Here is a 20996-nt window from a genome sequence, read left to right as displayed (position 1 = left end):
AAAAAGGAAGAGAATTCCAGAGAGTAGGTGCAGCCACTGAAAAAGCACAGCCTCTGATTGTACAAATCTTGCTTTGAGGAGATGGAATGTCTAGTAAGCCTCGTTGAGAAGACCATAACTGTTGAGTAGGACAAAGACAGAAGAGCATTACCAAGGAGAAGCAGCAGATTGCTCTATTCACCTTCAAATGGACCACATCTTATATTTGATGTGTTCAGCAATGGGTAGCCAGTGTAACTCAATGAGCATGAGGGTAATGTGAGCTCATTTTTTTGGTGCCAGCAATAAGATGAGCAGCAGCATTAGTCAGTAGCTATAGTGGTTTTAAGGTAACTGCAGGTAAATCCAAGAGGACAGAGTTGCAGTGGTCCAAAGGAAGAATCTAGGCCTGTCAACTGTCCTGAAATCAAGGGGGAGGGGGGAGTCTAAAAAGTGTTAGCAACCACAAACAGTAAAAAAAGAGATTTTATTCTGCTTTTCACATGTGGTCAAAAGGAAAGTGTGAGGTCACACACACCTAAGTTACAAATACACAAGTCAAGTGGAAATGAGAGTTTGTCAGTCTTAAGAGTGCACAGTTTGAGAGAAGATACTGGATTAACATTCTGTTAAATTAAGGGATAGTTTATTATAAAATAGCCATCTCTTAATAGTGGCCATACAGAGGTTGATTAAATCCAGTTTCAGACCAAGAAGTCTGAACCGGGCAAAAAAGTTGTATGTCAGCATATATTTTGTAGTCCTTGCATAGCCCTGCAAGTACCTTACACAGAGGGGAAGGTACACATTAAAGAGCATGGCCAAACCTTGTGGTAGACTGGTATTCCTATTGGCCCAGTGAGATGTTATTGTCTAGCTCTACTCTATAGTGCTCAGTAAGAAAGGATGAAAACCAATGTAATGCAGTACCAGAAATTCTGCAGTCACGTAAATGGAGTAGACTATATCAAAAGCTGCCATAATGTCCATTGAAACTAGCATGTAACTATTCCCAGAATCCATACCTCTTAAAATCTAAAATTAGTAATGAGACACTCATGGATTTTCTAAACCCATATTGATGGGGGGTGGATCTAGAATCTGCTTATTCAACGTACTGACAGTTGACTGAGAACACAGCTGTAGCCCTGTTGAATGTATTTTGGAAGCACAAGTGCTAGGTGGTGCACCTGGAAACTGATTTCCAGGAAAGATTTGGCAGCCTTTGAAGGGTTTGGTAGAACCTTGTAGTGCTCCAATACATGAAAGTCTATCAATAAGCTGGTGGGTAGAACCAATAGCAAACTAAGTTCATATAAAACTGTTAGAAGCTGTAAGTACCTCTATGAAATAGAAAGTAAGTATTACCTTAAAATTGGTGTCTTATCACAAACACCACCCCCCCCACACACACAAAACCAAACTTCGTGATCTTACCACAGTCTGCCTCATCTGTTTTGTCAAGGCAGTCAGGATGGCCATCACACAGCCAGCTCTTGGGGACACAGCGGGTGCTCTTGTCACAGCGCAGTGCACACTCTTCTGATGGCTTCCAGCAGTCCTGCTCATCAGAACTATCAGGGCACTGTGCCACACCATCACAGCGAAGATTGTCTTCAAAACATTTTGTTCCATCTAGACAGCTGAACATACCTTAGAGACAAAGTTTAAGTCTTAAAACCAGGTGACTTACCCACAACTTTATATAACTTGCATTGTTCTTATAAAGAGATTGTGTATAGCAGCTGAGGGATGTGCAGAGGACAGTGGTTATGTAGTAACACAATTGCCTCCTACAGTAATGTTTTTGCACTAGCACATTCCACATGAACTATTACAGGCTCTGGAGTTGTGTTTAGGTACTGGTTCTTTGCAGGTACCAGCTATGCATAGTTTTGTTTGGAGTATGTTTTAGGATAACATTATGAAGATCTGATGGCAAAGCAGTTGCCCACACCAGGAACAGAACCACTCTTTATAGTAGAAAGAATGTAGTTAAGTGAAAACATTGACCTGTGCCACTTAATGAAGGGAGCCATATAAAAAGATATACACCTTTGACACCAGTATTAAATCCACACATCTGCTGGACAATAAGCTATTATGAAATCTTAAGAAAAAGGTACAAGACTGCACACAGGTGTGTCACTTAACTTATAACAGTATTCAGAGATTAAAGAGCAATTCAAGGATTCAGTTAAGGATGTGTGTTGACTATTCTGCCAGCTAGAAATGCTAGCAGGACCATTCTGGCGAGGATGGCTGGAAGTTACCTGGTTTGCCACAGAATGCAGTACAATCATCTTCATCTGATCCATCCAAGCAGTCTGCTTCCCCATCACACATGTATTCAGGATGGATACATTTAGTCCCATCCCGGCATTTTATAAAGGTACGAGGGCAAAACTGAGTTGGTGATACAGCTGGGACATCAGCCACAGGATCAGGAACTGAAATAATCCAACAACTTATGTTATTAGAACTCAGTTTACCTAGTTCTGCCACATACTGCAGAGTGTGGGCATATTCATATTCAGGAATGCTTGCATGTGCATAAGGTGGAAGTAGACAACTAGAGGCTGTCCAGACACAGTATTCATCATGTGCAGTTAATGTAGGACATGCAATTACATGTACAATGCAAGTCATGTGGTAATCATTCCTACTCCAAAGCGTAGGCATTTCAAACTAGCAGCAGGAAAGGCAAGCAAAGAATTATATGAATACTATACTGGCCACCAACATCTCTTTCCCCAGTTCACCAATTTATGTCAAGACAATAAAAAAAATTTCACTTAGTGATTATTAGATCAAACTTTCATGTATAGATATTATCCTATAAAGCTTCCAAATGGAAATATATATTTAAAGTGGGCTCTCTGGAGGAGCGGAGGTTGTGACTTTCAACTACAATTATCAACTATTGTTGCATTTGAAGCATTATCCTTTGGAGTACTGGAGTATGCGGTTATCAATCTGACCAACAGGTTCTCTCTTGGAAGGGATTAGTCTTATTTACATGGTTTGGAAAGTAAAAAATAAGTGGACTTGAATATATGGTTGGACCAAAGTGACTTACCATACTCACCTCTGGTGAAGAATCAATGTTATCCATTGCAACTTTGATGTTTACAAAATAGTTTGGGAGTTGGGGTAGCAGTGGTATGTTTTATGGGGATGTATGAATGGGGTATGTTGGTGTGAATGAAAAATTGAGACATGTTAATTGGTCTGAGAAAATATATATTTCCATTTGGAAGCCTTATAGGATAATATTTATACATGAACATTTGATTTAATAAAAACTCACTTAAAGTGATTTATTGTCTTGATATAAATTAGTGAGCTGGGGAAAGATATGTTTGTGGCCTGTATTGTGTGTATTCATATTTGATATACAGGCATAGTGTGTTTTTTTTCATATTGTTGATAAGCAAAGAATTATAACCAGGGCATCTAATCCATTAGGGATGTGAATAGTTTGACGATTTAAAAAATTGTCCAATATTTAGTCAAAAATAGAGTCCACGATACAATAGAAATTCCCGATTTATTGTGAAAAATCGTAAAGCAGGGATTTGGGGGGAGGGCGGGAAAACCGGCACACTAAAAACCCTAAACCCACCCCTTACCTTCCCCCACCCTCCCGAAACCCCCCCAAACTTTTTACCAGTACCTGGTGGTCCAGTGGAAGCCCCGGGACCGATCTCCCACTCTCAGGCCATCAGCGCCATTTTGATGCCGCTAATAAAAATGGTGCCAATGGCCCGATAAAAAACCCACTGACCCTTTAAAAATTGACCCCTTAGCTTCCCCCACCCTCCCGACCCCCCAAAAAAAATTTTTAAAATTACCTGGTGGTCCAGTGGGGGTGCGGGGAGCGATCTCCCACTCAGGCCATCGACTGCCACTAATAAAAATGGTGCCGATGGCCCTTACCATGTGACAGGGTATCTGTGCCATTGGCTGGCCCCTGTCACATGGTAGGAGCACTGGATGGCCGGCATCATCTTTAAAAATGACATGGGCCATGGCCGGCCATCCAGTGCTCCTACCATGTGACAGGGGCCGGCCAATGGCACGGATACCCTGTCACATGGTAAGGGCAAAGGGCCATTGGCGCCATTTTTATTAGTGGCAGATTGCTCCCTGTGCCCCCACTGGACCACCAAGTAATTTTAAAACATTTTGGGGGGGTCAGGAGGGTGGGTTTGTTTATCAGATCGAGCGCAGCCGATAAAAACCCAATTGGGCCGGACGATAAAAATTTTAAGATTTGAATTGGAACTGGAACAGATCAGATTCCAGTTCCGATTCACATCTCTATAATCCATAGCTTTGATAACCAACCAATTACATTGCAATTTTTTCTGGGGAGGAGGGGGAAGTTTCCTTGCATTCTGTTGGGTTTAGACGTCAATTGGTATAAACTTGCATCTGGTACTTTGGCTCCTTTGTTCACAGCTACATGGGCTTTTTACACTACACCTTCTCCAGACGCCATGCATTAGACATCCCTAGACTAATTTCAAGGGGGTGTGGGGCAGGCAAGAGGGAAATTTGCATACATCAGTCCTACCTACCTTTAAATTGGCTATTAAAAAAAAAAATTTCAAGAACCTTCTATGCAATATAAAAACCTGGTTTTAGCCTCCAATAAAGAAAAAACACCATGCCATTAAAATGTTGATTGCCCCATTCATACTTTCCTATGGATGAGAGTGAAGGCCAACATCCAGCCAGGGACAGAACAGTGTCAAAATAAAATCCTGCACCTCCATTTCTATAACTCAAGTTCTCCAGCCATGGGCCTGGGATATTGACTTTACAACTCACCATACAGTACTTGAATTATCTGCTTTGAATATAAAGCAAATTTATACATTTAAAGTTTGTGTCCTCTTAGTAACAGCAACACAACTTCCACTGCCAGACATTCTAGGAATTAAAACCCAGCAAAAGTCTCAACCTAATCATACTAACAGCATTAAGTCCACAGGACCCTAACAGCAACAATCCTACCTTTGACAAAGGTAGCACTGTATAAATACTACACAAGTCCTGGGTAACCAATGCACCTATTGGGGACACTAATCTAGATCTTTGCTCAGGACTATGCACTAACAGAATCACTAACCTTGATCAGATGCAAAACAGGCCAACCCTTATCTAATACAGAAGGGATCACAAATTAAAGTCAGCAACAAGTAGAGAACTAGAAGTGATTTTCCCCTCCACCAAGAAGCCAGACTGAGCAGGGCAACACTGGAGAAAACAGAAAACAAAGGGTCATGTGCTTTCCAAGATAGGGCATGTGATTCTCTAAAAATTAAGGCCCGTGCTAATGAGGTGCTAGGAACACTAGCAGTCCCTAGAGCTGCCTTATTAGCGGAAGCGGTGGCTGTCAGCGTGTCTGACAGATGCTTAATTTTACAGGCTTCTGTTTTTGAACCCACTGTCTGGCAGGCAGATTTTTTTTCTTTAAGTTTTTTTTGGGGGGCCTCAGACTTAATATTGCTATGATAAGTTGGAGGGTGTACAGAAAAGCAGATTTCTGCTTTTCTGTACAGTTACCAGGTGCTATGGTCAACACCCATCTTTGGGCAGGTATTAATTTCTGCGTGTAAAATGTGTGGCTTGGCCACACATTTTACTTTCAGTATCCCAGGCGACTAAGGCTCATCAACATGCATTTGTATGTGATGAGTACTTAGGGGCGGATTTTAAGAGCCCTGCTCGCCTAAATCCGCCCAAATCTGGGTGGATTTAGGCGAGCAGGGCCCTGCGCGCCGGTGAGCCTATTTTACATAGGCCTACCAGCGCGCACAGAGCCCCGGGACTCGCGTAAGTCCCGGGGTTCTCCGAGGGGGGCGTGTCGGGGGCGGGCCCGGTCATCGTGGCGTTTAGGGGGCGGGTATGGGGGCGTGGTTATGGCCCGGGGCGGTCCGGGGGCATGGCCGCGCCCTCCGTACCCGCCCCCAGGTCGCATCCCGGCGCGCGGGGATTTACGCCTACCTCGGGGGGGCGTAAATCCCGACAAAGGTAAGGATGGGGTTTAGACAGGGCCGGGCGGGTGGGGAAGGCAAAAGAAAGTTCCCTCCGAGGCCACTCCGATTTCGGAGTGGCCTCGGAGGGAACGGAGGTAGCTGCGCGGCTCGGCGCGCGCCGGCTATACAGAATCCATAGCCTTGCGTGCGCCGATCCCGGATTTTAGCGGATACGCGCAGCTCCGCGCGTATCTAGTAAAATCCAGCATACTTTTGCTTGCGCCTGATGCGCCAGCAAAAGTAGGCCAAATCGCGCGGTTTGAAAATCTACCCCTTAGTTTTCATGAGTTTGACTGCACATTTTCACGGCACTATTACCCTTTACAGTGTAAGGGGTAATAGGCACGTCGTATGTGCGACCAAACTGTGCACTCAGCCGAGCGTGCTGTTCTGCATCTGCCTGCAAGATAGAAAAAAGATTTCCCCAAAGCAGACATTCAGATGTCTAAATTCACTAGTCCCTGACTTTTTCACTTCTGACAAAGATCTCCATTTATCACATTTATGTTTTCCTTCCTACATCTGTCTAATTTTGACCTTTCCCTTTCAACTCTTCATTTGTTTAGATTCTACTCATTTTCTCTTCACCCTCCACCTCTTACCAGCTTTCCATCTCCTGCTTACCCCTTCCCCCAACTCTATTCCTCCAGTCTCATCTACTCTAGTTTATTTCCCACCTGCTTTACTCATACCCTGCTCAACCCTCATCTACATAAGACTCATTCCCTTACCTGCCCCATTTCCTGTATTGGCATTTTCCTGAAATCCAGGCCCTTTTAGCCACCTACCCACCTTCCCAGTCCACTTTCCTCCCAGTCCCAATTTTCAGTCTCACCCCCTCCAGGTTCTATTCAGTTTCCCCCCTTTTCAACCCCTACCTCCACTCCTCATTGCCTCCCTCTTCAGAGGTTCTATCCTCTTCAGTCTCACCCAAACCCTCCTCCTAGATGCTCCCCCCTTCTTCCAAAAAGTTTTCCCCCATAGTGTTGGGACTGACAGCAGCTAGCCCTATAGTTACCAGGACATAGCTACTTGCTCTCCTACCCTCCAGCTGCTTTGGGGGTCAGTCTTAGCAGATGGTACAAGATTGTATTGCTCTTAACACGAGACCAATCCTGTGCAGCAGAGAATATGCACCGCTCCTGCTGCCAGCTTTTTTTTGGGGGGGGCAGCTTCAACTGCACTCCATTGTATTGGGCAGGAGTTTGGGATACCCTAACCCTAATCAGATATACTAGTGTGACAGGGGCCATCATCCCACCATTAAGACCAGGGAAAGCCCTTGTTCTAAAGAGTAAGAGAATAGGTTAGAGTAGTGGGAGGCTTCATTCAAATGCAGCTCCTCCACTTGTCTGGAATGGCTGCCCCCTTGAGCTTATTCAGGAGCTTTCCAAAATGGGCTCCAGAGGTAGTCCCCTTAGGTTTTCAAGCAGTGTAGAGGTGTAGAGAAGTTTTTGCAGGCCCAGTCAGAAAAAGCAGGCTAGTCCAGTTTGTGGATCCTAACCAGGGTCAGGAGGGTATTCTTTCAGGACACAGCCTGTCTGGTGGAGTTCTCCCTCTAGGATTTGTGTGATTAGGAGCCTCACTGGACAGATTTTTTTCTGCCCATGGGGGATTGGGGAACCCTGACTGTAGGCATCCCAGGGATAAGGAAGATAGACCCCCCCCCCTAAGTAGTGGTGACCTGCTGTGAGGAAGGGCCTCTGCTATTTTGATTTTGTTCCTTTTGGGGGAATGACCACTTTCCCCTAGATTCAAAATGTTATAATTTTGCATGCATAACTATCCCGATGAGAAAAAGGGGCATGTTTGATCATTTTAGAATTACCACGCCACATCGTGTAAAAGCTTTTGCATCCTACGAAAGAGCATGAGACTTAAGGCCTTCATAGTAGTCAGCTATTCATATCACTATAGGAGAGCCAGCTAATAACGCGAGGTGAGATTTTGGTGGTGGTTTAAGGTTTAGGGGCCAGTTTGACATGCAGAGTGAGACGTACAAACGCACGGTACACCTCAGTGAAGATCTGATGTCATTTGGTGTGAGGAAAGTCTCAAGAATGAGATTTCTACAAAGTTCTCACCCAAGCTTGATAGACACCAGGATAAGATGTCGTTTTTCTGGCATTAAAAGTATGCGATAGCATAATGCACACACTAATGCACAGTATGAAAATGCCCTTCATTTTAATTTCTTGCCCAAACCCTTCTCCAATCCCACTGCTATGAAAAATTTGCATTTGCACAATGCAATAGTATTTACTATCACATGCGTTATGGAGTTATCACAGGTGTTAACACTATATCACATTTTGATGAATGATCCTATAAGTTATAAGATCCAGGAGGAAGTTTAGCTGCCCCTTCCTTCCTGTTTGGAGCAAGAGCATCTTGTTCCCAAGAGGATTCCTTACCATCAAGGATCCTGCAAGAGAGTACTAAAGAGACTAAAAACAGAAGATCCAAAGATCTGAGTAAAGGAGCATTTCACCAACTGGAAACACCCATCAGGTACTTCACACCATGGGGAGAGAAAGGATTTAACTGTGCCATAGACTTTTTGCAGTTTATATGTTTTGGAAGGGGTTTTGCCCAGCTTAAGAGACCCTCCCCATCTGGGAGCTCCACTTAATCTAAGAGTTTCTCTGGTTCCCAATACAATTAAGTCATGCACAGATAGAGGAAGAGATTGTAAGGAAATTAAAATTCTCTGGTATTGCAGTTTGTTAGTACTTAATGGCACAAAACTCACTTATTTTGGACACTAAAGTGACTCGAGTATTTTATGTTCACTGCACCCACATAAAGGACAGATATCCTCCCTAGGGGAAACTACATACAAGAGGGAATGTGCAAAAACACCATCCCTGTCACATTGGGACCCAAAGGGACTCCTTTCTTTCCCCAGTCCAACAAATCTGCACCTGAGGAAGTGAGGAGAGAACAGCTAGCCAGAGAAAGGTTCCAGCCCCAGATTAAAATGATTTGTGCAGGAGAAGCACACTGGGGTGGGGTTACAATAGGATGCAGAGGCATTGGCTATTTAAAACTCTGGGCATGGCTCCCTCTCTCCCCTGAGATTTTAGTTTATCATAACCAGCACCCTCCTCCCCACACCACCCCAATAATGATCCTGTAAGGCATAGGACACACATGTTACTAAGACCCTGCTGGCCTTGGGGACATACTATGCTGGCTGATTACTACATCATATCAGTTTTGTGCTGTCAAGTTTTATCAAGAGACATGCCAGTTCTGTTGTGCTTGGTAAGATGCTTGTTTTCAAACTTTGGCCATAAATTTTACATAAAAACCAAAAACTTTAGTGCAGAAACATTCCAATCACAGGATTCTTGGCAGATTCCAAAGTTTTACTGGAATGAAGGAATAGCAAGCTATTAACCACAGAAAGCAGGGTTCAAATCCCATTGTTCTTTGTGAACTTGGGCAAGTCACTTTACCCTCCATTGCCTCATGTCCAAAATTTAGATTTTTTTTTTTTAAGAGATAGGGAAGTATCTACAGTACCTGAATGCAATCCACTTTGAAGTACAGAAAAATGGAATATTAAACCAAATCACACACCTTGTTTGCATCCCCTGCACTTCTACACATTCCTTACCATGATTCTCATGCAGATTCCCTGGTTCTATCACCCTCCTCAGGCAGCCCAAATTTGGATGGCTGATTTCAAGGAGCTTGGAGGGAGATACTGCATTCACCCCTCTTCATTTCATACTCAGCATTTGTCTCCTCAGTCCTCTCCCTTGCTTATAGCAACCTGACTGTGCTTCAGGTTGCCTTCCTCCTTCCCCACTCTGCCCTCAGTTGAATCCAGAGTCTTGTATTACACAGGCTGTGGCTGCATCGTCTAGCCCTCCTATCCTGTTCAAGCCAGGCATAGGAGGGAATGAGACTCAAATGCTGGCCTTTTAATCCATTCTGACCATCACAATTCAGCCCAAACATCTCTATTGTGTTGATTCAAAACATGCAAGCATGAGACATACCAGATTCCTCCAATGTTTCTTTTCTACTATCAGCTCTGGAACTACAATAGTAATTTAGAATTTGAATTACCCAAGACATTTTCAAAAGCATAAGTCAGACTAGGGTTCAACATGGTGGTATAGCCCTGTTTAGGTTTTGTAAGACTGAACCTTCTTTAGGCAGGTATGATCATTCTGCCTCTGCAGCTAGAGGAGCCATAGTATACACTGCACAGGCTTGTGCAGTCAACCTTCTAGCTAGTACCAGATTTAAGATTTTGGCATCTAGAGGTATAGAGTGCCATGGTGGTGTCTCTGAAGCTCTACTGGTACATTGACAAGCAGAAGCAGGCTCCTCTTTGGCCTGGATAGTTGGCACCCTTAGTAGTTGCCTATACCTAAAATCTTGGCCTCTCTCTAGTGTGACCAGCAGGAGGAACTCAGTGGGGAGGGGGGGAGGGACTGCCAAGAGTTTCTGTACCCAGATGCTCAGAAAGCATGGTGGCAGCAGTTTCAGTGTTGATCCTATGAAGGGGGGGGGGGGCTATCTTATTGCACCAGGTCCTGCTCTAGCTTTGTGTAAAAACAGGAATTCTAGTAGTACCTAAAAACCAAGATAGCCAAAAACAGGAAATATTTCATGGCAGAAAGTAGGATGGTCAGTTACGCAAATATCTGATTAATAAAACTGATACCATATGTGAAAATTCAATGCCTGTGCTTTTTAGCAGCGATACTAACCTTCAGTGCAGCTGCCAAGGTCATTTGGACAAAGGCAACTGATCACGTTTCCAGGTCCAGATACACAAATCTCATCTTTATGACAGCCTCCATTTTCAAAACTACACAGAGAAAAAGTATCTGCAACCAGGAAATTGGAAAGGAGGTTAAAAGTTAAAGGAAGCAGTACATTTTTACACAATTAAACTGCTCTGCTGTATAAGTTGATGCAGCACATACTACAGAACCACCATAAACTGACATTAAACTCCAGTCTTGCTACCTCCAGACCTCAGTAATACAGTAAGTTGTCAAAGTTTTTATTTATTTTTTTTTAAACAAAGAAAAAGTGAATAGTTATGAAAACTTGAGTCAGAGATCAGACAACCATACAGGAGTCTGGTCATTCAATATTAAGATTTTTTTTGTCTTAAACATTTTAATTCCATAACATCCATAAGTTTCACTTCTTACTAAAAGGAAATTATTTAAAATGCTAGAGATGAGAATGCTATGGTAATCAAAGAATAGCCTAGTACAGCGGTTCTCAACCGGTGCTTGGCGACACACTAGTGTGTTGCCAAGCACCGGGTAGTGTGTCGCGTGCTCCGGGTCTCTCCCGCTGCTCTTTCTTCCTTGCTGCCGTTGCCGCCGGGCTATCAGCACGTTCAAGCCCAGCGGGAACGGCAGCGGCGCTAAAAGAAGCTGTGGCACTTGTGGCTGGGCCTTTTCTTCCCGCGCCCCCCCCGTGACCCGGAACAGGAAGTGATATGCGGTGCACGGGAAGGAGAAAGAGCCGGCCCGTGCCGCGTGATAAAGTAGCAGCGGCAGCAGCGTCATCGGCCCCCGGGCAATCTAAGCAGCCGGTAATCAAGAAAGGAGAGAGCAGCAGGAGCCTCCCACGGTCGATGGGATTCTACTTTCTTGGCTTGCGGGGGCTGGAGGAGGAGGTTGCTGCAGCTACCGTTTGTGCTCCCGGGGGGAGGAAGTGAGTGAGAAAGAAGCAGCCAGCCTGCGTGTGATTGAGAGCACATTTGTGAGTGAGAGAAACTGGTCAGAGATTTGATGTGGTGTATGTGTGAGAGACAATGAAAGTGACTGCTCAGGGAGATGACTGATGTGTATGTGAGAGTGTGAGACATTAGTCAAGGAAGTGACTGATGTGTGTGTGAGAGAGAAAAAGCATGGAAGTGAGAAATCTGGGTATGTGGGAAAGCAAGGGCGTAAGAAGCCTGGTGTTGGAGGGGAGGGGCTGTGTGTGTGAAAAAAAGCATGGGAGTGAGAAGCCTGATTATGTGAGAGAAAGAGCATGGGAGTGGAAAGCCTGTGCGTGTGTGCATGCATGAGAGCGAGAGACTGGTTGGTAAGGTGACGGGGTGTGTGAGAGAAAGAGACTGGTGTGTGAATATGAGAGAAAGAATGTGATTCAGGGAATGAGAAGCCTGTGCAGTGGAGAGCGAGCATGGAAATGAGAGACTGGTGTGTGTGTGTATGCATGTGTGTGTAACAGAGAGAAAGTGATTATGGGAATGAGAAGCCTGTGCATGTGAAGAGTGAGCATGGGAGTGAGAAACCTGGGTGTGTGTGAGACACAGCATGGGAGTGAGAAGCGTGTGTGTGTGGAAATGAGAAGCCTGTGCATGTGGAGAGAACAAGCATGGGAGACTGGTGAGTGTGTGTGAGACAAAGTGATTATGAGAGTGAGAAGCCCGTATATGTAAGTAGAACACGGGAGTGGGAAGCCTGTGTGTATGGCATGAGAGAAACTGTTCAGGAAGGTGACTGGTGTGTGTGTCAAAGACTGGGAGATGATTAGTGTGTGAGAGACAGAAACTGGTCATGGGGGCATGACTGGTATGGTGTGTGTGTGAGAGACATGGGCATTAAGGAAGAGGACCATGAGTATAGAGCTTAGCCTCTACTGCTGCTTCTGCTGTGTGCTACGGCCTGCATGGAAGAGGAGCAGGAGATCTGCTGGAGGGAGTAAGTAAAGGTGGCTTTTTAAGTTTATTTTTGATTGACTGCCATTTTAATTATTTAATATTATGTGATGTGTCTGCTTTTTTTTGAAATATTTTATTTGTGTTTGGAGAATTTTTTAATAGTTTTTAATTGTTGGATGTTATTCTGTTCATAGCTATTTAGAAACATTTATTCTGCTTATTAGTATAGTTTTACAATTATTTCTGTGTGGGGATCTATAGCTGCTTGCTAGTTCTGTTTTCCTAATAAGAGGTGTATTGGTTTTTAGGGCCTGATTTAATATTTATATAGTTGCCTTTTCATAGATAGGGTTGCTCCTATTTGAGTGTATTCCATAATACAAGTTTAAATGTGTGTGGATTAGTTTATGTGCATTACTTCAGATCCTGGGAGTATGTTAGGTCGGTTCTGTGGCTGTTACAGAGATGAAATATTTTACTAGCATGTAAGAGTTTTATCAGTCTTATTTGTTGTGTTCTCAAGAGGACATGCATTGGTGGTAAACTGCTGTCTTTTCATAAGTAGGGCTATTGAGCCTGGAAGTAGAAGGAGTTTTAGTTGCTGTTACTGAAATGACACCAGAACCAGAATATCTTTTTTGTAGGGTTAGTTGTATGGGGAATGTCATAATTCTGCTTTACATCCATTATTGTGGGTCAGGGGGGTTCCCGTGGATGCAAACTGAACTTTTACATCTAGCCCCATGACGATCATGGGTCAGTGTGTCACGCATGTGAGAACCATCTGTCAGGTGTGTCGACAGAAAAAAGGTTGAGAACCACTGGCCTAGTAAATAACTGCAGAATGACCCAACTGGCCTAGTCTGCCCAGTTCTTCCTGTCTACTTTACAAAGGCTCTCATCTGCCAGTCGTTTAAACAGTTTTATATACTGTTGTGCGGACACATCCATCTCAGCGGTTCACAATTAATCATAGTAAAAATAAGGGAGGAAAATAGAAAAATATTCTTGTATTATAAATATAGCTAAAAATTAGATTTTTTTAAAAACTATAAAGTTACCAAAAAAAGAAACAGTAAAAGCAATATAAGTAAAAGGTTAACACTAAAAGTGCCTAAAAAAACTCCTGTTCATTTTACTCGTCTGCATATGCTTGCCGGAACAGCCATGTTTTTAGTCCTTTCTGAAATTGTTTCTTCGCTGTAATCTGTTTTTATTTATTTATAATTTAACATTTAGATAACTTTTCAATGAACCAGTCATAATTTTGACAAATTTCTCACAGGTATTGGGTATACATTACAATACAGAGTAACATGTAGTTTTTTTAAAGGCAATTATACCCTTTATATCTTCTAAATATTCAAAGACATTTCAACTTCAAATTTCCATACTTTTAGCTAATATACTATATTAGCTGTCAAGGAAAATCTGATGCTCTAAACATGTATTTACTGCACATTACCAAGGAAAATATAATCATAGCTAATTGCGAACCCCCTCATTTCTCCAGTTTCTATTTTGGATTCCTTGCTTCTCTGGGAACTTTTGCATTAAAGGATCTCTCAGCTGTATAGGTTCAAAGAAAACATCTATTTAACCTGATTATGCATTTACTTTGATATCTCACTAAAAATTCAGCTCCAAGGTCTCTGACTTCCTGTTGCATTGATAGAAAGCTTTTCCTTCGCAATTGCGTTTCTCTGGCAATATCGGGATATACCCAAATTTTCCCTCCAAGAAAATTTAACGATTGCGAAAAATGTTTTAAAAACTAAATCTGTCTGCTTGAAATATGAAAGAAGCCAATAATGTTCCTCTGAAGTCTACTTGTTCAGTGATAGATTGTTCCAAAAACTGTTAAATTATCTCCAACACCTTGCAATTGTTTACTTTCCTACCTTCATTTTGAAAGTATACTTTTGCTATTGGTGGTATTGCTTCTTTAGGAAGTAAAAGTTTCTGTAAGATACCTCTTAAAAATATCTAAAGGAAAACTTAATTTTATACAGGGAAAATTTACAATTCTCAAATTTTTATATCTACTCATTTTCTAGGGTTTCAATTTTTCTAGAGTTTTGTAATTCTCCCTGCATTATTTTCCCCTGTATTTCTTGTATTTTACATACTTGACTATTACCTTTACTTTATTAGTATTCTCATTAACAGGTTTTAATTTGCATATATGATTTTTGGTTTGACATTATTTCTGCTAACTTTACTATGAGGAATCTAATGAAGTCAGTGCCTTCCATACCAGTTCCAATGTAATTTATTGCTTTGATACCAACTGTAAACCCAGAGGCTGTAAATCCAATTTAGATCCTTGACTGTCGTCTCAGAGTCAAGCCCTCTCCATCTATCTGTGATTATGTCATTGGTGAATAGTCTGGAATATCCCCCCCCCCCCCACCAGCAAGTATTTGCTGTTGCAGTTGGGTCTCTTTTCCAGACTCTCCAGTAGATGCCATTAAATCTTTATTCACCCCAAAGGAGATGCTCTCAGTCACCAACTTGGGAAGAACCTGCTGTCTCAGACATCTGATGCTGTTAGCTACTGGGATGAGAGGGAATATCTGGAGCTCTGGGGCTTAAGGATGTATGAGTGTCCAGCATTGAAGACGTGTGCTCATTGTCTCAGTGCAATGGACTGCCTACTCTTATTTGATTCGCAGGGGAGAAAAACCCTGTTACAGCAGGTTGCAAAGGTACTATCACTGGGGCATTATTTTGAAATTATTTAATCCTGCACTTTGTTTCCCTCCACCTAAATTACTCAAACTTAGAGCAGAGGAGGTTGAAGAGGTTGAACTCCAATACAACAAGGAAATTCTTCTGCAGACTCCCCGAAGCAGACTAAGCCGAACAGACAAAGCCATGCATGTGCCTTTGTCACACGCAGCTTAGTCAGCGTGCTGCAGGAAGACACTTAAAAATACCTTCCTGAGTCTGCAATCATGACGTCAAGGTGTCAGCACTAGAAAGTCCCAGTAGAAACAATGCTCCGCTGAAAAAAGTTAGCCGTTGGGGCCAGCCACCACGCGACCCCCGGTAAGGCAGAGTTCTTCCAATTCGCCTCCGTAAGCTCAGTTCTAGTGGCATTTTGTTCCAATATTTGGGACCCGCAATAGATATAGCTCGCTCTTACTTCGCATGGAAGCATGACCACATGTAGGCTATTGCTTCTTGGTCAATCAGTATGTTTTCTACCCCTTCCTACTCTATACAGGTATATGAGCATACAGCTCTCAATTTTAACATTCCCTCATGTGTCTTAACATACAAGCACTGTAAGTCAACCACCAGAATTAGGAGTATGTTGTCCAGTTATTCCTGCTTACACAAGGCTATATCCAAGGACCTTTCGTTTTCCATGGGAATTTCAATGGAAAGTGACTTCCACTGACTTTTCATGTCACTTTTCCCATGGTTATTGAAATTTGAAGAAAATAAACTGGAACATGAAAGCCCTAGCTGCAGAAACCACAGCCATTTGGAGATTATGCCTTATCCATCCAGTTCTTAGTTCTCTGTTCTATGAAAAGTATGGTATCTTGTATGCCGCATTAAGTTCTATATAACATGGATGGGAGAAGCACTGCAATAAATTTAAGCCACCAAAAACTAGAGATGTTCAGATGTCTGGCCTCTTTAGGGACTCTTCCCCATAGTCTTACAACCAGTGAACAGACCGTTATTTTGGCACATTCCTCTACAGAGGGACCAATTACCTAGCTGGCTGAAACCAAGGAGCTCCAAAGCCAGGCAAGACATGGCCTCCTGGGCCCTTGGTGTGGTCATGGATATGGTTGTCCTGATTATCAGTCCAAAAGGTAGGGGAGTCATAAAAACAAAACCCACACTCTAAAGTCGGAGTGTTCAATAGGAAAAAAAATTCTGAATTAAGTAATTGTGTTCAACATAAGAGTTGGAAAACCAAAATCCAAGCCAGTATGAAAAACAGCATAAAGAAAATAGAGTCAAGGAAACCTGACAGATTCTTTATATTAGCAATTGGTACCACAAGACAACTAACCTTTTTCCATATCAGATGTTATGACAACTATGTTGGCAATGTTGCTTTCTTTCACTGTTGCAAATACTTCCATTGTTCTTTTGTCCCATACCTCAAGGGCTGTTTCGTTGACAGATACCAAGTATGGTTCATAGGCAGCTATTAATGCATTTATCCAGTTTTTTCTTAAAGTATATGATTTGCCCTTCAGAAGACTCAGAGCCTGTAGACCTACAGGTATGTAAAAAGTATGTGTTATATATACATTCAAAATTGTACTTTGAGCACTAATCTCAACTCCATTTACATATAGTACAAGTAGTAAACCCCCATCCTTTTTTGTAGGCAGCAATACTAATATCAACCTTAAAACTGTATGGCAAATAGTCAATAAGTCATTTACAATATTAGAATGGACCCTGTTTTTGTTTCAAAGTATGTAAGGTGTCTGGTGTTAGGGATGTGCAGCAGGGACAGATTTGTCCCATTCAGTATTCGTCAGGACCCAAATCAGTTGCATCCGTTCTCAGGGGACCCTGATCTGTTAGTTTGATATGTTATTCATTTCCCAAAAAACACCCCCATCCAAACTTTCAATTTAACTACAAACCCCCCCCCCTCCCCAAGACTTGCCAAAAGTCCCTGGTGGTCCTGGAGCGATCTCCTGCACTCGGGCCGTCTGCTGCCAGTATTCAAAATGGTGCCGATAGCCTTTGCACTTACTATGTCACAGGGGCTACCTGTGCCATTGGTCGGCCCATCACATGGTAGAAGCACAAGATGCACTGGCCGTCCATTGCTCCTACCATGTGACAGGGCTACCCTTATGTTTACTTGGAGCTACATATATTTCAGGGATTTGGGTACCAAAGTATCACTTTCAACCTAATTATTATTTGCTAGTAGTAGCAAAGTTAATACAAATTCACACTCTTAGAGAGTAGTATTGGTTGAAAGATATGATTTTGTAGCTTCAGTTGCTATTCCAACTAGTTCCCAGAATTTTTTTTTTTAATTTTGCATACTCTAATTACTAATGGTAATTTGTTTCTTTGGCTATAGAACTTCAATACATGAAGTTGACAAGAGCCTGTATTTTATATTTGGTGTTGCCCTTCACCTCAAGCAAGTTTGACATTCAGGATTCCAGGCTCTAAGTAGAAGAGCCATATTAACTACTGTTCAACTGTGCAAAATAGAAGGGAACTGTTCCATTCAACTATTTTGGAGATTGCTAAAACATTGACTAAGCCAACGATCTTCAATTTTATTTGAAGCCTAGTTATGTATACACACTACCAAGCAAAATGTGTGTTGTGATTGCTTATTGAAAAATGTAACTTAGTATTCAGTTCAGATACATGTCCCCTCTGTCAGATTGGGTTATTTTCAACTCTAGCAATCATACCCCAAATGTTGACTATAGCACAAGGAAAAGAAAAAAAAATAGCTATGCAGTTACCACATTAGGAATTTTTATAATTAGGAAATGCCACAACTTTCCTAATAATGGAGTTCTGTGCCACTTTCTTTAAATGCAGTACATTATTGGAAGTTTGGCATAGCTGTTACAATAAACGTGACTCATTCCAGATAATGTTCTGAGAAAATAGTGACATCTCAAACTCAGTCAATCCTGTGATCCCTAATTACCCTGCCCCAGATATGTTCTATTCAGTGCAAACCCTGCCATTGACACCAGTTATATACTTTGACATGGCCTCAGTTTATAAGATTAGCTAAAATGTTTTAGTACTTACCCTTATCTCCAGAACTCCAAAGGAGGCTATGGGATTTAATATCCAGGGCCATTCTAACTGCCTCCAGATCTGCCGCTTTCCAGATATTCTGTATGTCACCACCACTGAGGTTCATGCGGAGAATAAATGTACCTTCAACCCAATATAAGGATGTTCTTTTCCAGTCTAGAAACAAATACTGTATAGTGGTGTTGGCTTGATAGAGTCTCTTTGTTCCCATGCCAGAGAATCTAGTAATCATAATGGCACTGTAACATGACAGCCAGTATATATTGCCAGTTGGAATGTCAATGCTGGCTGAGCAAGCTAAAAAATAAAAGATTTATATAATAGTTCAAAGCAAAGTGAAAACAGAATTTCAGTCTTAACACATACATCTTTCAACAATTTTGGTTGAGGAGGAAAAAAAAACAACTAATTCTTGACTACAATGAAGTTTTCTGGTAAAGCATGCCAAATATGCAAGGACAAGGATTTTCCTCCCCCAGAGTTATTTCTTGAAAAGTATACAGGAGATATTCAGTAATTTTGATAAATTGAATATTTACCATCTACAACCCTGAGCTGCTTAGCCAGTAATAAAGCAAGAGTTAAAGTTAAAATCCAATACTTAATACCCCTACCATAAAAATTGGACCACTTTATGACACCATTCAGTCTTGACATGTTTAACCCTAATGCATTGTAATAGAAAAAGGCAAAACTAAAAATAGTCTTCATGTTAAGCACACAAAGTGGTTAGCTACTTCATGGTTAAACATTCAAGAAAGGTGACTTATTCTCAAAGACATGAGTTCAAGTACAGGTTAAACAAGTCTTGTGTTAGGTTATTCCTGCCTTCCTACTAAATGAGAGATTTTATATATCCCAATACTGGATGTATGTCAGGGTAGATGTCAGACTATGCTATTAAAGGATAATCTAAGACAGTTTAAACAATCCATGCTTTAAGCAGTCCTGTAAATGTTTAAAATGGGAGAACAGGCAAGTTTTTATGCACCAAGCAAAGAAATTCCTTGAATAGGTTTACATTTTTTTCTCATTATGGAATCATTCCTTTGCCTCATACCAAAGGATGCTTCAAATTAGAAGTTCAGCAGGACCCATTCAATAGTAACATACTTTAGTTTCTCTTCCATTGTACTAGCTAGCACCCATGAACATTATGTTTTAAGGTAGGGGAGAAACAGGGTTCATTACAAAGACATGTTCACAAAGTGGTTGGAAATAGGAATAGACCTGCCACTATAGACAGGTGGGATATGTAAACTCCAATATCTGCAATGAGTGTTTGCATAGACATGGAAAACAATGTTTAGCAAATCGGCTCAGACCTTATACCAAATGAAGACAAGAGTCATGAGTTCTTAAAATCTGTTGCAAGTTTTTCAATTGCTGCATTGCTGGCCATCTAGCAGCCCAGCTGACTCCCTCACATGCTTTTTGCTTCAAATGTAAAAGCTTTCAAGTACATTCAAGGGGGAGGGGGAGGGGTTGTCAGTTGGACTGATAGGATGACCAAGGAAAACAAGGAAATAACAGAAGTGAATGAATTCTTTGCCTTTTTATAGAAGAGGATTTTGGGAACATAGCCACACCTGAAACACTTCAAAAATGTTACATTTGAGCAACTAAAATCTGACAATAGATCATATTGACAAACTAAAGATAGAAAAATCTTTGGGACTGGATGACTGCCACCGAAGAGCTCTGAGAACATTAAATCGTTAGCCTGTTATAACCAAACTTATTTCAAACAGCTACAATTCCTGAAAACTGGAAGAGGGAAGTGTGATTTTTAGAGAGGCCTCCAGGGGTGATACAGGAAACTACAGATCTGTGAGCAAGATGTCCGTGCAAAATGGTAGAACAGACTCAAATGATGTAGAGAACAAATGAGCGAGGATCAAATTGGCAGATAAGAGTTGTTAAAACAGCAGCAGATTGAGGAGCTCCAGAAGGACCTAGAGAGGCCAGAAGACTGGGCAACTGAAATTTAATGTGGAAAGCACAGACTGATGAATCTAGGGAAAGCATCAATTACAGTTATGTGATGCTGGGTTCTATACTGGGAATCGCCACCCACGAAAATGACTTCAAAATGCTTTCTAAGAAAACTTAAGTCATGATAGGAGACATCCTTTCATGGATTACAAACCAGGAAACAGTAGGATTAAATGGTCAAATTTCTCAGTGGAAAAAGAGTAAACTGGAGTGCCTCAGATCTGTACTTGGACCAGTGCTTTTCAATATATTTATAAACGATCTGGAAAGGAATAAGATGAATGAGGTTATCAAATTTGCAGATACAAAATTATTCAGAGTAGTTAAAACAGATTGTGATAAGTTACAGGTGGAACTTGACTGGAAGAGTAGGCATCTAAATGGCAGACAATTTCATGTGGACAAGTGCAAGGTGATGCATATAGGGAAAAATATACCTTGTTAGAGGATGAAAAGTTCTATATTAAGAGCAACTACCCAGAAAAAAAAAGTCTAGGCATCCTTGTGGATAATATTTTCAAATAGTCTGCTCATGTTCT

General features: G+C 41.8%; 1 protein-coding gene across 3 annotated transcripts in view; it reads right to left on the bottom strand.

The window, feature by feature from the left end:
* LOC115091242 (low-density lipoprotein receptor-related protein 2-like) overlaps positions 1-20996 on the bottom strand; it is a 271760-nt gene that overhangs the window by 99097 nt on the left and 151667 nt on the right. For all 3 annotated transcript variants that reach the window (XM_029601348.1, XM_029601358.1, XM_029601367.1), the window contains 5 exons: positions 18454-18759; positions 16715-16924; positions 10757-10876; positions 2253-2429; positions 1417-1632 (listed from right to left, as the gene is read on the bottom strand). In XM_029601348.1, coding sequence (XP_029457208.1) covers positions 1417-1632; positions 2253-2429; positions 10757-10876; positions 16715-16924; positions 18454-18759 — 1029 coding nt within the window. The remainder of the gene's footprint in view (positions 1-1416; positions 1633-2252; positions 2430-10756; positions 10877-16714; positions 16925-18453; positions 18760-20996) is intronic.

The sequence above is a fragment of the Rhinatrema bivittatum genome, chromosome 1 (assembly GCF_901001135.1).
Source record: "Rhinatrema bivittatum chromosome 1, aRhiBiv1.1, whole genome shotgun sequence".
Classification (NCBI taxonomy): Eukaryota; Metazoa; Chordata; class Amphibia; order Gymnophiona; family Rhinatrematidae; genus Rhinatrema; species Rhinatrema bivittatum.
This window is presented reverse-complemented; position numbering and strand designations above follow the sequence as displayed.